At 49.5% G+C, this 14,783-nt stretch overlaps 1 protein-coding gene across 1 annotated transcript; it reads right to left on the bottom strand.

Annotated features, from left to right (window-relative positions):
- Positions 1 to 2,738: 2,738 nt before the first annotated feature.
- RLBP1 (retinaldehyde binding protein 1) lies at positions 2,739 to 9,890 on the bottom strand. The gene is made up of 7 exons (XM_007194349.3): positions 9,879 to 9,890; positions 9,481 to 9,609; positions 8,032 to 8,236; positions 6,265 to 6,443; positions 4,285 to 4,443; positions 3,229 to 3,339; positions 2,739 to 2,897 (listed from the first exon to the last, which is right to left on the bottom strand). The coding sequence occupies exons 1-7, from the start codon at positions 9,888 to 9,890 to the stop codon at positions 2,739 to 2,741; spliced, it is 954 nt and encodes a 317-aa protein (XP_007194411.1).
- Positions 9,891 to 14,783: the final 4,893 nt, after the last annotated feature.

Raw genomic sequence — 14,783 nt, 5'->3', positions numbered from 1 at the left:
GCAGTGACCAGTCTTGCTCAAAGGCTCTCTGAAGCTGATGGCCCATTTCCCTACTGAGACCTCCATCCACACCTTAACAAATGCTTCCATCTGCTAACAGACAATATTTCCCCAAAGGGCCGCATGGTGCACCACTGTGACCTCCCAGCTTTTGCTATGCTCAAATTACTTTCACATGCAGAATCCCTGCCTCATCCCAGACGTCTCCAGAAAGGAAGGTGTTCTGAGCAGCAAGTGGTTGCCGTGAAAGTCATGCTTTGTTGTCCCCCTTCCCATATTTGCTGGCTTTCAAGAGTATTTTATTGTCCCTCTTCCTCTCTCATTAATGCGGAGGTTGTGGCCACTTGTAGGAATCCATCATATGTAGGCAGCTCGGATTCTGTGAGACTGAGCACATCAGATTTTAACATTAACATTCGTGGTCTTCAGGCACCTGCTCCCAAAGGCGGCACCACCTTCCTGGCAAGGTCTGGCTCGGCCTGCCCCTGGCTAGTCTGTCCCTGGGCATGGAGGGGCAGTACCACGGCACGGCCAGCAGGGGGTGGTGGCAGCCCACGGTCAGAACCGACTCGCTGGGTCCCAACCCTATAGCTTTTTCCTCAGAAAGCCCCTGGGCTTTTACTTCAAACCCTCCCTAAGCTAAGGCCCTAGCCCTGCTGACTTTAGGAGGGACACCAGCATCTGTTTGGATTTGAGTAAGACAAAGCTGCCCCAAGAGCCTCTGCCTGCAGTTTTTTCCATATCCTGATCTCATTTATAAATTAGAGTTCCCACAAATCAGAGGGTGGGACTAGGAGGGCTCCTGGCAATTAGGGGCCAGGGGAAAGATGGGAGTCATCCAAGAGGGATCAGCCACTGTTTTCCTCAAATTTGGGACACAACTCTTTTACAAAACAATTATAAGTGTATCTTGAAAGTTTAAAAAATGCTCATTCCTTTAATTTTTTAAACTCAACCTCATCCCTGCTCCCAATCCACCAACACCTGTACTGTCGACTCACCAATGCCCTCTATCTTGGCAAACACAAGTCCCCATTCTCTTATCACTTGCCCCCTCAGCGGCATGTTTGTGCCCTCACACTTGAAATACCTTCTTAGCTCCAGATGTTCTAGGAGATCTCTCGGGGTGAGGCTGCTGAGCCCCCTTCAACCATAGCACCTCCACTCTTTATAGGCTTAATACTAGAGTTCCATGTAAGGTTTGATTTGGAAAAGCTTCAAGTTTCAAAGGGTTTAAAGATGGGTTTGGGAGAAATCCTCACTGGTCAGCCACCCACAATAATTTGCTATGATTCCTCCTCCAGCTCTGAAGTAGTATGTATATCATTTATGAACATAGATTGTTGACTGTGAACGTCATAGAGAAGGAAATTACTTGGGTGATGAGCATACACTGCAAACCCTAGAAATGAAAGAAGAGATATAAGAAGTAAATGCATATATATGTACAGTCACATATATAGGTACATGTACATAGCCACACTGGAAAATGAGAAAGAGAATTCAGTGGTTCAGAGAAATTCCTAAAGGAGTGAAAGCAGACAGCATTGGATTGAACCCACAGCCCAGTAAACAGCTGAAGGTACTGCCCCAAAAGGTGGGTACAGCACCAAGGGTGCTTCATGCCCAGAAGGAGGCAAGAGCAGAGAAGTCTTGGGATGATTATCAGGGTACCTAGTGGAGGCAGCCAGGCCAGTTGACCCTCACCCACCACCATGAGCCAGACAACAGGAACAAGTGTCTGCCTCCACTGGGAGAGTCAGTGTAGGATCTTGGGAAAAGAATCTGTCAGTGCCTATGAGCCCCATGCCCAGAAGAAGCCAGGCCTTCCCCAAGACAGAGCAGCATGCCCAGCACACACTCAAAAGTCACCAGACACTTGAGGAAAGCCAAATGCACGGAAAGGAAAGCATTTATATTTGTCTAAATATGCAGAGCTTGAAAGTAGAAGTTCATTTCTATAAGGTGTCTGAGACTGAAGACAAAGAAGAGCTTTCACTGTATAACTTGAGGACTGGGAGAGTGCTCAGAGAAGATACCATCTGTAAATCTAAGTAAAACCATCTGTTGAGGCAAGGGGTCTGGAGGAGAGAGCTTTGGTGGAGAGACCCACAGACAGAAGGAGGGGGACACAACTGCCACCCTTGAAGGAAGTCCAAGCTCCTGACCATCACTGCATACATCAGACTGCACCTGACTGAGGGGGACCAGACCACCCCAAAATGGAGCTACTTCAAGGCTGCTTCCACCCTGGAATTCCACGTGGAAAACGTTTCACCTGCCTACCAGCCACCAAGATCACTATACTTGCCAGATCATTTTCACTTATATTCCCCCTCTTTTATCTTCTTTTTTATATTTTTAGGGGTGGGAGAGACTTTTAAACCAGCCTCCTTGCCTATTTTCACAGACCCTAAATAGTAAAACTATTACAAAGAAAATCACTGAGAAGCTTGATTAGAGTCTTTGACACTCAACCCCACACAAGTCTCTGTCCTAAAGCTTCAGAGGCAGTAGGAATATAACTGCCCTCACTTCTTCTTGCTCAAGGGAATTCCCCTGCTTTTTTATTGCCCCCCCAGCTTGGGAGGAGGGTAACACCTGAGCTCACCCAAGCTTAGGGAGGTTCAGAGGAACCACAGTCACCCCAGGCAGCCCTTTTCCCAGCCTTCTGGGTCCAGGGCAGCTGAGGAGAGGCCCAGGGACACTAACTACAGGTCGGACGGCAGGGGATGTTCTCAGAAGGCTGTGTTCTCATCTTGGGCCCGGGGACCAAACAGCTGTTCAGCAACGACTTTGCCGTCATACTTGGGCAGTGTGCCCCCAAAGTCGGAGGGCAGGATGTCCTCGTTGAACTCCTGGTAGAAGCTGGAGAGGTCTTCTCCATGGACAAAGACCTGCAGGGAAGCAGAGGAGATAGAGCTGAGCAAGGGGGGTGGGGGTTCCCTTAGGATGAGGGCTGGGGGGAGAAGAGGGACAGGAGGACAAAGGCACACATGACATCTCTGCCTGGTGATGGCCTTCTCAAAAGTCCTCCTTGTTGTGCTGTCTGTGGGATCCACTTGGTTCGGAACCTTGGTACAGAGTCTGAGGAGGGCTCAGGTGGGGTGCCCTCCTCCTCCACCTTCATCCCTCTTGTCTCCTGAACCCTTTCTTGCTACAACCCCATTCACTCACTCACACACCAGATGATCACCGGGCACCTTCCCTGTGTGACCACGCACTCACCCTCTGGAGCAATTTGCTCTTCAAGAAGGGCTTGACCACGTTGTAGGTCGTGGTGAAGTACCACGGCTGGTGGATGAAGTGGATGGCTTTGAACCGGGCTGGGAAGGAATCCTGCAGGGACAGACAGCACCCCACCACATGGCCCCATGACCTCAGAGGTTCCCACTTACTCTCCCACTGCCTCTCCCCATGACAAGAGGACAGAGTTGTCATCACTCGGTTGCCCCAGAGGGTAGCCCACTGAAGGTTCCATCCCCAGGCCAGCAGCTGGGGAGCCCTGGCTTCACTGCAGCTCCAAACTGAAGGAAGGATGCCCCAGAGGCCACGCAACCCAACCCTCATCCTGCGGATGCACAATACCTTGTAATTAGGTGGAATAAGGAAATGAAATGGTAGCCTTGCTTGGTTTTTAGGTGACCAAGATTTTTCAAATCCACTTGCCTGCTGAGCAGACTGCAAACTATTATAGACCAGAGGTACACTATTGTCATGCCTCATTGTCCTTCGTCCCCTCCCATGACTCCCACCTCCCATCTCTCCTTTCTAAGACAAAGCAGATTTAAGATTAGATTAGCTCTAAGAAAGGACTTCTGACACATCAGTTTATAGGAATGAGTTGTCAGGATCATTAATGATATCTCTTTCTCAGGATAAATTCACATCCAGAGGGAGGCAGCATGACATATGTGTACAGAGAATGGGATTATAGGTCAGAAGGTGTAGGTTCAAGTCCCGCCTCTGCCACTTGATAGCTGTGTGACCTTGAGAAGTCACTCAAATCTCTGAGCCTAGGTTTCCAGGTTTGTAAAGTGAAGCAGGGAAGCGGGGAGAGAATGCTTTTAAGGAGTTAATGAATTAATGAATGTGAACACGTGGCAAAATGTTGATCACCACGAAGTGTTTGTGGCTGGGGCTGTGATTGTCATTGCTCTTTTGGGCACTAGGCGGCTGTCTTCTCAGGTCCCTGCCAGCATCATTAAACCGGGAAACCCGGCCCAGCCTCCCAGCCTTCCCACCTGTGAGAGGCTTCTGCAGGACAGGGTTCTGTGGCCTCACCTGGAGCATGTCCACCATCTTCCTGAGATCTGAAGCCCGAAGTCCGGCAGCCTGCTGCATGGTAAAGCCCTTGAAGTTCTCAATGATGCAAAAGCCATTAATTTGAGTTTCCTCATTCTCCAGTAGTTTCTCCAGGATGAAACAGTATGCCTGCAAGATCTTGGGCACAATGTGAACGGGCTGTAAGATCCAACCCACAAAGACAGTTAAGACTCAAGTTCCTAACGGGAGAGCTAACTGGTATACCCCTTCCCAGAGGTAATTTGTCACAGGCTTTGAGCTGGGACAGTCCACCCCTGTGAATGTATGCCAAGAAAATAATCTTCAATGTCATATCCACGGTTAGATGCCAGAGTGTTTATCCTTGTACCCCTATAATAGTGGAACAACCTAAATGTCCAGCAATAAGGGACTGGTGAAATTATGGTATATTCATGCCATGGAGTATTCTAGAACGGTGATATATAAGACTAATGATACAGAAAGATATCCATTCATGGTATATTATTGTAGAGTACAATCCCATTTTTATAAGAAAAAATGTGTATGTCTGTGTGCATATGCGTTCACATATGTTTCTAGGTTTCTAGAAAAAATAGGCTGGAAGGATGTCAGTGGTAGAAATCTCTGGGTGGTAGAATTGTGGATGATTTTAAATTTGTGATTTTTTTGGTATTTTCTAAAATGAGTAGATATCACTTATGTAACAAGAAAAAATATTTGTAAGTCTCTTCCTTAGCATACATATGTATGCCTCAGTCCTAACGCCAGTATCTTATTCAGTAGCAAACACTACAGGCATCCCTAATATGATCAGAAACAAGATAAGCATGTTCACTTTCCCCACCACTATTCAACTCTGTGTTGGAAGTAGTGGCCAGTGCATCCAAGTTGTTTTTTTTTTTTTTTTAAATCAAGGGTATAAGAACTAGAAGAGGAAAAGAAAAAATGTCCCCCATTTACAGATAATATCATAGTGTTCTTAGAAAATATGAGAGAGTCATTTATATGAGTAACATAAATAACAGAAGAATTCAGTAAAAATACCAGGATATGAAATTAACATACAAAACCAATGATCTTCATAGATACCAAAAATAACCAAGTAGGAGATATAATGGCAGAGAAAGTCCCACCTATAGCAACAATAAAATAAATACTTACGACAAACTTATTGACAAACATGCATAAGGTTTGAAAACTTTAAAACACTCCTGGAAGCTCAAAATGTAAAAGGGAAGGCATCCCTTTTTTGTGGATAGTACCACTGGCCATGGATGTTGCATTCCTAAAGATGCTGATTCTCCCCAAGTTTGTTATTTACATTAATGTTATACCAATAAAAATCTCCTGACATTTCTCCTAGAGCTTAATAAATTAATTCTAAAGTTCATAAGGAGAGGTAAACATGCAAGAATAGCTAGAAGAGCCCTGAAAAGGGGGAGCATTAAGGACAGAACTAATCCCAACAGATATTAAACATTCTATACCATCTCTATAATTAAAACTGTGTGATATTGGAGCATGAAAAGACAGACCAATGGCATAGAATAGAAAGTCCAGAAATAGATCCAAGCACATATGAAGATGCAAAATATGATAAAGACGGCATCTCAAGCCCCTGGGGAAAACGATGGACTTTTTTAAGTAAATGGTGTTGTGACTACTAGGCAGCATTTTCTAAAATGAGTTCGTACTTTTCTTTTAAGGCCTGGTGGCACATGCCAAAGTTCTCCCAAGATAAACCCTAGCTCCCCCACTAGGACAGCTCTCTTAAAGGCTTGACAAGTGAAATCACATATATATATATGTGGACTTCTCCTCCTGCTGGGAAAGGGCCTGGTGCCATGAGCTACTGGCCACTCCCCCCCACAAACCTCGCCTCCTGGGGAGCCAGGAATGAGGGTCCAATAGAGGCCAGGTTTGGAGGAGGGAGCCCAGCCCAGGGGATGGGAGGGAGCCAGGCGAATCCCCACTGACCTCATCAAAGGTGATTTCTTCAGAGTCCCAGTTCTCAATATTGAAGAGCATGACCACTCGGCCATACTTGTCCCGACTGGAGAGGACACCAGGGTAGCCAGCCTCGACAGTGCAGCGGACAGCCTCCAGGGACAGGCTGTCGAAGAGCTCTGGGTACTGCAGCCGGAAGTTCACATAGCCTGGCAGAAGGGGAGCAGAAGAGATCCCTCTGGGAGCCAGCCCATGCTGGGGTGGCACATGGTGGGCCTCCAGGGACCCAGGCTCCTGCCTGGTCCTCCACCTACATGCTCTGTGTAAGCCAGCAGGATACTCAACCTTTCTGTGCCCCATATTACCTCTCCAAAAAATAGGACGATAACATTGGCCTATCTCACCAAATTGCTGTGGTAATCAAACAAGATTCCAGGTACAAATGCCGTGAGCACACTGTAAAAACACAAGATGTAATCCCAAATCTAAGGACAATTATTATTTGGTATTTTTCTCTTTCCCAAGGGTAGAGGCACAGGTTTCTCAGTTGGGCACAGGGTTAGCTGAGGGGGTGGGGGTGGGGAAATGACCCCCAGATAAAACCCAAAGCAGGACACAGAGGCCCTCTCTGACTCCAGCGGCACTCCCACCACCCACTAACCCCACCCTGACCCATCCTGAACAGGTCCCCGCCTATCTGCGATTGTCTCTTCCACCAAACCCCGGAGGGACCAGCCCCAGAGGAGGTTTGGGGAGGCATTTGCCAAGGGAAGGCCACTGACCTCCTCGCTGCTCGTCCAACACTCCAGGCCCGTTCCCACCACCTAGCCTTCGTCCTTGCTGTACCCTCTGCCCTACTGCTCTTTCCCCAGGCATCTCATTTCCTTCGAGTTTTTCTCTAAAAGTTCTCTTTGCACTGGAGCCTTCCTAGCCTCTTTACCTAAAACTTCGACCCCTGAGTCCTTTATATCCACCTTCTTTATTTTTCTCTGTATATTTTTATTTTATTTGTCTGGTTTATTATTTCCACCATTAGACTATAAGACCCACGAGGGCCGGCAGTTCTTGTCTGCTTCGTTCTCTGCCACATCCTTTGGCCTAAAACAGCGGTTGGCAAAGCACAGCAGAGAATTACCATTTGCGGAAGGAAGGAAGAAGTAAGGAGAATCATCAGGCTGCATAGGGCCTGCTCAGACACCCCTTCCCTCCACCAGCACCAAGAACTTGATTTCCTTAAGACACTGGTCTTCATCCCGTGGGCACGGCCAGGGTGGTTCTGTCCTTGAGACTCACTCCCAGGGCTGGCACTATCTTCAATTCTACTATGCATGAGGTTTGGGTACCTGAGGGGAGTCAAGCTCATACCCACCTTCCCTGCAGTGCTCCAGAGCCAAAACCTAGGCTGGGCGGGTGGGGAAGGGGAGAGCAGGGGTGAGAGAGGAAACTACCCCAATTTGGGGACCCAATTTGGGTGACTCAGTTCTGCTCATTGAGACTCAGAGAGTGGAGAGGCGGGGCCAGACCTCTAGGAATCTGGTCCTGTCAGACTCATCCATTCATTGTCAGAGCTGAAAGGGATCTTGAAGGCTATTTAGTTCACACACCCATTTTACAGGTAAGGATAAGGAGGCTCAGAGAGAGTGACTTGCACGGCACAGGGAATGGGAGGGAAGTGAAGGAGTCGGTCTCAGTGCCTGGGTGAGGGTCAACGCCCTCCTCATGACCTTCCCCCCCTTCCCCCCTCACTCCCCACCCCCCGCAGCCTTCCCAGGGCCACCCATCCTGCGCAGGCCTCACCTCTGAGCAGCTCGTAGGCTCGGCCCACGTGGAATTTGCGCGCGCGGATGAAGCGCAGGAAGAAGGCGCTGTCCTTTCCCTGCACCCTCTCCGCCACGGCCACGGCCAGCTCCTGCCCCGAGGCTGCCTCCCCCTGCACCAGCTCCTGCAGCTCCCGCACCGCCTCCTCCCGGGTCTCCTCCCTCTCATTCAGCTCGTCCTTGGCCTGGAACAGGGGTGGGTTGCAGGCATGAAGTCAGGTAGGCTCGGGTGCAGGAGGCTCCTCCAGGTGCCAGACCGGCTGAGGGGCAGAGGGCGTGGCAGCTGGGGCCATCGCTGCTCTGCCCACAAGGGCAGCTTCTGCACTGGCAGCACCTCAGACTGCCATTTACATTTGGAGAAAATTAGGTCAAACTTTCATCCTGGGTTTGTTTGAGGAGACAGCCAGAGAGCTAAACGTTTCTAATCACAACAGCCTACTGGAGCCCTGACTGAGCACACTGCTAAGTCCTTTAGATACATTATGTTTTTAAATCTTTGCCACAATCCATCACAGGAAGGTTGTAATCTTATCCCCATTTCTCAGGGTGAGCAGACTGAGGCTCATAGAGGTCAAGGTATTCTTGACCAAGGTCACCCAGATAAAAAGGGGTGAAGCTGAAACTCTTACTGAGGTTGGACTTTTAATCGCTTCACTCTGCTGCCTCCCAGGCTCATTTCTGATCTTTCCAAAATCAAAGATACCAGGCAGATGGCAGCCTGTCCTCTGCCTCCTATTCCTCCCCTTGGCTGAGCCTGGAGAACTCCTCAGCATGCCAGGGGCAGCTCTTTCCTTGGATGGCATGAGGGGGAAAGGCAGGTCTGGGGGATCTCAGAGCACCTTTCCCTTGAGACGCCCAGGGAGCAGAGATGGAAGCCAGGAGCCCGGGTCCAGCTCAACCCCAAGACAGCTCCCTCCACAGCCACCCTCCACAGAGCACAGTCTGATAAACTCTGAACCGGTCCAACAACCTTCTTTCATAGGTAGAGAAAGCAAGACCCAAAGAGGGAAAGAAGTTTGCTCAAGGTCACACAACAAGTCGGAAGTCGGTCTGGTATTAGAACTCAGGCCTTTTCCTATCCAGTGGGGGCAGCAGTTGGATCCCTGTTCTCCAAGGCCATTGCAAAGCAATGTTCCTCACATCTGAGTCTAGGATGATCCCTGGTCCAGAAGCCCTAGGTCTCGGCATTGGTTTCAGGGAACACTGTTGGTGCCATAGTCTTGGAATAGGCTGGCCTGGACATCTGGTCACCCCAACTGCTGCCATGGCCCTGACCTTCAGAATAGCCCCCAGAACAAGCCAGTCCTTTAGGTCCAGAATGACCTGGAGAGCTGGTGCTGGACCCTTTCTACAGGAGAGAGGATGCTGTCAACATTCCCCCTTGTTGCCTCTCTACCCTGTCCCTCTGCACACCCCGGGGCCACCTCACCTTCTGCAAGGTGTGGCGGGGCAGCTGGCTGCACTGGCCAAAGACAGGTCCATGGTCTTTGGTTGTAAGCCGCTCCAGTTGGGCACGGAGCTCCTGTTCCTCTTCAGGGACCATGCGGAATGTGCCCGCCTGGGCAGAGAGAAGTCAGGAAAAGACAGGAAGAGACCCCCAGCAACCTGAGCAAGCCAGCCAAATGGGTCTGCTCAGACCCTAAACTAGTGCTTTTGCCCAAGGTCACTGTTGAGCTTCCTCCCTTTGGGTGGGGTCAGGGACCACAGAGAGGTTGTAGGGGTGAACGCCCATAACCCTGAGCAGACCAGATGACAGAGAAACAGGAAGGGAGAAAGGGAAGGAGGGAAGGTGGATGGAGGGGAGCCCCAGGGCACAGGGGTACTCACCCCCTCTGACATGCTGCCTCTGGAAGACTCGGAGTGCTCGGAAAAAGAAGGACCCCACTTCTTCTGTCCTGGCCTCTCCAGGCAGCCTCCTTCCTAGGAGAGGAAGTTAGGGCTGCAGTGGTATGGAGAAACTGTTCTGTTATTGTCTCAGAACAGTGGATGTCAAACTTTTGAGTGCATCAGAATCAGGTGGAACATTTGTTAGAAATGCAGATGCCTGGGCTCTGCACCTGTGATTCTGACTCAGGAGGTCTGAACTGGGGCCCGGGCATCTATACTTTAAAACAGCACCCCCGGTGGCTCCGAAGAAGGTGGTTCTTGGGCTACACTTTGGGAAACACCCCTTTGAGAAGGAACACACACAAAAATACCTCAAACCTCAGTTCTTAAGATGAGTTGGCCCAGCCAGGGAAAAACTAGGATCAGCCTCCATTCTCAGTTACATGATCACTGCAGGATAAGGCAATCCGTCCTCCCATTTGTGGCCCTCCTTTTCCAGCCCAAAGGGGCACCTCAGAAACTTCCCAGCCTAGTGGATGGCCCCGTTCCAGTGAATTAACTCTCCAGAGGGGTGATGGCTAGTTACATAACCATAACTGAGTGCGTATTCTGTGCCTTGTGATGCGTTATTTTCAAATCCATTGTCTGGGAGCCAGCATTATTATTCCCATTCTACATAGGAGGAAACAGGCCCAGGAGAATAAGTGACTTGTCCAAGGTTACACAGCCCGCAATAGCCAGGGATCGGGACTTAAGACCAAGCTGTGAACTTTCCATCAGCATCAAGAGGCAGCCTGTTGTGGCAAAAGTTAGACCTGGGTTCAAATTCTCTCTCTTCCATTTGCAAGCTTTGTGATTTAACCTGTATCTTGGTTGTCCCCTGTAAAAGGGAGATGGAAGTTTATGAGGATTTAATTAAATAATGAACACAGAAGCAGTGCCTGCCCACCAGAACCAATTTCATCCATTGCGCACATGACAACCCACTGAGTATTTTTGGAGACAACTCTTCTATTTCCAGATTTTCCCCTCTCCTACCTAAATGTCCCCAGACCCGTCACCACCCTGCTCCTGCCTCTGACCAGGTTCCCGTTGGTCAGTTCTGTCATCTGTTCACTGTTGATTAGTAGCAGAGGTGGGACTTGAACCTATGTCTGCCTGAGACCAAGACTTGCTTTGACACCTAGAGTCAAGACATCTCCAGGCAAACTCCCTAGGAGAGCTGGTGTCACAGAAAACCCTTTAGGGTCAGAGAGAACCAGGTTTGAATCAGGCTTGGTCATTTACCACCCATATGAGCTTAGACAAGTTATTTAACCTTTCTGAGCCTCAGTTTCCTCATCTGCAAATTGGGGATAATAACCACACCTACCAAATAGAGTTGTAATGAAGATCCTATAATTTCTGTAGGGTACCTAGCACAGTGTTTTGCTCTAAAACATAGTTCCCCTTCCCTTTCTTAGCATCATACTGATCATTACCCCAACTTGCACAGAGAGACTTAGAGGGTGCCAGGGAATATCTGAGGATCTCCCATTTCCTGCCTCTCCCACTCCACAGACCCAGCAGGGCAGGGAGGTTCTGGGGGCTGTCATCCACCAACAGGAATAAAATCTAAGTCAGCTTTCTAGCAGGTAGACTTCCAAATATGCAGGCTTATATACAAGACAGACTGAAATACGACTGTGCTCTCCCTTGGATTCTGCTGGAACAGAAAGGGAGAGGCTGATAGAACTCCCTGAGCAAGGGGCTCAGACAGGAGAGACAGTGGCTAGACACCCCCAGCCAGCTAGGCAGCTCATCAGGACAAGATCCTAGATCTTAGAAATGGAGGGTTAAAGTCGGTACAGCAACTCTTTTTAAAATATGCCTAATCTACTAACTCTGATTTTTTAAATATTGATTTATGCGCTGTATACAAGAAAAAATACCCACCCCTCACTCCGTGTCGAGGCTCTTCCCTGCCATCTAGGGTTGCCAGTTAAAATACAGAATGCCCAATTACATGTGAGTTTCAGATGAGCAAAAGTTTTTTTGAAGTGTTTAAGTATGTGCCTTATAAATTTGGGACATACTTATACTAAAAAAGTATTTGTTGTTCATCTGAAATTCACATTTAACTGGGTATCCTATATTTTTATTTGCTAAGTCCGCCATCAAGTTGGTCTGGCTCAACCTGAAAAATGGCTAGCTGGTTTCAGTTTCTGAGCAGCCTGAGATGTGGTCTCCCCACCGCTGACTCCTCACCCTAGTCCTGGGCTTCCTGGCCCAGCCAGGTCCCTGCTACTGACTTACCTGCCAAGTCAGCAGCTCCTCCTTGGGACACCTGGTGCCTGTGTCCTCCAGGGCCTGGAGGTTGCCTCCTCTGGGGGCGTGGTCCAGTCAGCAGGCTGGGATTAGTGTGTCACAAGGAACTTCTCACGGCCCACAGTTTTCCGTTAAATCAGGCTCACAGGGAGGCCCAGATTGGGGCAAGTGACGCACCAGGGGGAAGAGGGGATCAGCTTGGGAGCTACCTCAAAGCCCTCCTTTGTGTGCGTCTGCTCCAGAGTTCCTGCTCAGCCATGTGGAAGCCGGGCTGTGGGGATGGGATCTGGGCCAGCCCCATACGCTTCTCCCCGTCCTCTCTCTCATCGCAGGGGGGTCTGAGAAAGCATACCCCTGGGTAAGACATGCTCGAGATGGAGGGAAATTTTAAATGTGATTGCAGATGAAATGGCAGCTGTGGAGAACCCTGACCTGTCACCCTCTCCCCAAGCCCAGCAGGGCCTGGCGTGGTCAGGCAGGGAGTGAGGCCAGCTGGGAAATGTAGCTGGTTGAGATTGAGTGCGGAAAGGACAAGACAGGCTGACCCACTTTTAGGCTGTGGGGTGCAGTGATAGGAGCCTGCTTGGGCACCAGACTGCCCACTTTTATATCCTAACTCCATCACCTTCTAGCTGTGAGACGTGACTTCACCACTCGGTGACTCAGTTTCCTCCTCTGAGAAGTGGGAATAATTAGAGGAAGTCCTATCTCCCAGCATCTCAGAACGGGACTGTATTTTGTTGTTTGTTGTTGTTTGCTTTTATTTTGGGTTTTTTTTGGCCTCACCGCCTGGCAAATGGGGATCTTCGTTCCCTGACCAGGGATCAAACCTGAGCCCCCCTGCAGTGGAAGCATGGAGTCTTAACCACTGGACCACCAGGGAAGTCCCAGAATGTGACTGTATTTGGAGATAGGGTCTTCAAGAGGTAATTAAGGTAAAATGAGGTCATCAGGGTGGGCCCTAATCCAATATGACTGGTATCCATATAAGAAGAGGGAATTTGGACACAGACAGTTACAGAGGGAAGATGATGTGAAGACACAGGAAGAAGGCACCATCTACAAGCCAAGGAGAGGGGTCTCAGAAGAAACCAGCCCTGCTGACACCTTTACCTTGGACTTCTAGCCTTCAGAATTGTGAGAAAATGAATTTCTGTTGTTTAAGCCACTCAGTCTGTAGTACTTTGTTACAGCAGCTTTAGCAAACTGATGTCAGTGGGTTGTTGGATTTTTTTCCCAGGTATTTCACAGAGTGTGAGGCTCGTGCGAGATAACGGAGGTGGGGGTGAGGGCTCAGGCTGCCCACAGGAAGGAACCATGGAGGCCCCAGAAGAGGCTTTGTCAAGCTGGGTGATGGACTCTAGCACAAAGAACACTCCTGTGCACCAAGAACACTTTCGAGTTGATGGCACAGCCCCGACGGAAGTGAGCTACTGTTCCCAGAGATTTTCAGGATGCTGGCAGGCCGCGAGGCCCTGTTTAAGGAGCAGAGCTTTCTATGACACTCCTCTGCTCACAGCTTTTCTCTGCCTCTGCCCTGCCCTTCCCCCCTCCCAAGAGTCACGTTCATGTCCAGTCTCTCTGGCTGGAACAATAGTGCCAGTGTGTGAGCGGAGTTGCTGCCCTCATTGGCCCAGACACCTGTGCTGGCCACACTGGCAGACTCTGTGGGCTCCCTGGCTCTCTCTGCCAGGCTGGAGGGAGGGAGGGAGGGGACTCGCACTTGCTGTGCCCCCCATTCTATACAGTGGCAAGAGCCTTACCAGTGTTATCTCATCCAGTCCTTTCAGATGTGAAGTAGAGAGTAAATTCCCCCTTTCCACAGAATAGGGAACTCAGAGTCAGAGAGGTGAGGGGACCTGCCCGAAGCCACACAGCTGGTAAAGAGTCAAGTCCTGGTCTCTCTAAAGCCCTCTCATTATTCAATGCACAAGCCTGCCCCCTTCTCCAGAAGTGAGAGTGACACAGGTGTGACTGCCCAGGGAAGTCACACTTCCCCCTGGCTGCTGGGGAAGGTGACATCGCCTCACCTTCCTGGAAGCAGCTTCAGGGGGAAAGTCTGGTCATTGCCATTCCCTCTTGGCCAGTACTAATACTCCTGGGCCAGGGAGGACCCCAAGGGGTGCCTGGGCCTCAACCCCTCCTTTGAGAGATGGGAAAACCCAAGTCGAGGAATATTCTGCACCTTCCTTAAAATTACACAGTGGTACTGAGTGCCCCGACTAGCATGGGCTGACCCACAGGGCTGGCTCTAAAAAGCTCCAGTTCCTCCAGGAGGCATACTCATTCCATGAAAAAGAGTCTGCCCTGTGGCAGTGGGGGAGTGGGAGGTGTCAGAGATTAAAGTAATGAGGAGTAGAACAATAAAATCAATCTGTATGCTTGTTGAAAGAGTATTTTCTAATTAAGTAGGTTTAACAATATGAGGAAAAACCAGTTGGTGCTTTCAGATGGGAAGTTGGCTTTAGCTCCCCACCACTAAAGAAAAAGATGTAAGTGTTTACTATGGACTGAATGTTTGTGTCTCCCACCAGATTCTTATGTCGAAGCCCTAACCACCAATGTGTTGGTATTAGGAGGTGGGTCTGCTGGCAGGTG

The sequence above is a fragment of the Balaenoptera acutorostrata genome, chromosome 3, assembly GCF_949987535.1.
Source record: "Balaenoptera acutorostrata chromosome 3, mBalAcu1.1, whole genome shotgun sequence".
NCBI lineage: Eukaryota > Metazoa > Chordata > Mammalia > Artiodactyla > Balaenopteridae > Balaenoptera > Balaenoptera acutorostrata.
Note: the sequence above shows the minus strand (reverse complement) of the source record. Positions and strands in the feature narration are given on the sequence as shown.

Bases quoted from the DNA above. Each gene is read 5' to 3' on its own strand.
- RLBP1 (XM_007194349.3), bottom strand. The intron at 4,444-6,264 runs GTCAGTGGGGAT...ATTGTGCCCAAG, and splicing joins AAGAAATCACCTTTGATGAG to ATCTTGCAGGCATACTGTTT. The intron at 3,340-4,284 runs GTGAGGCCACAG...CTGTCCCTGCAG, and splicing joins AGATGGTGGACATGCTCCAG to GATTCCTTCCCAGCCCGGTT.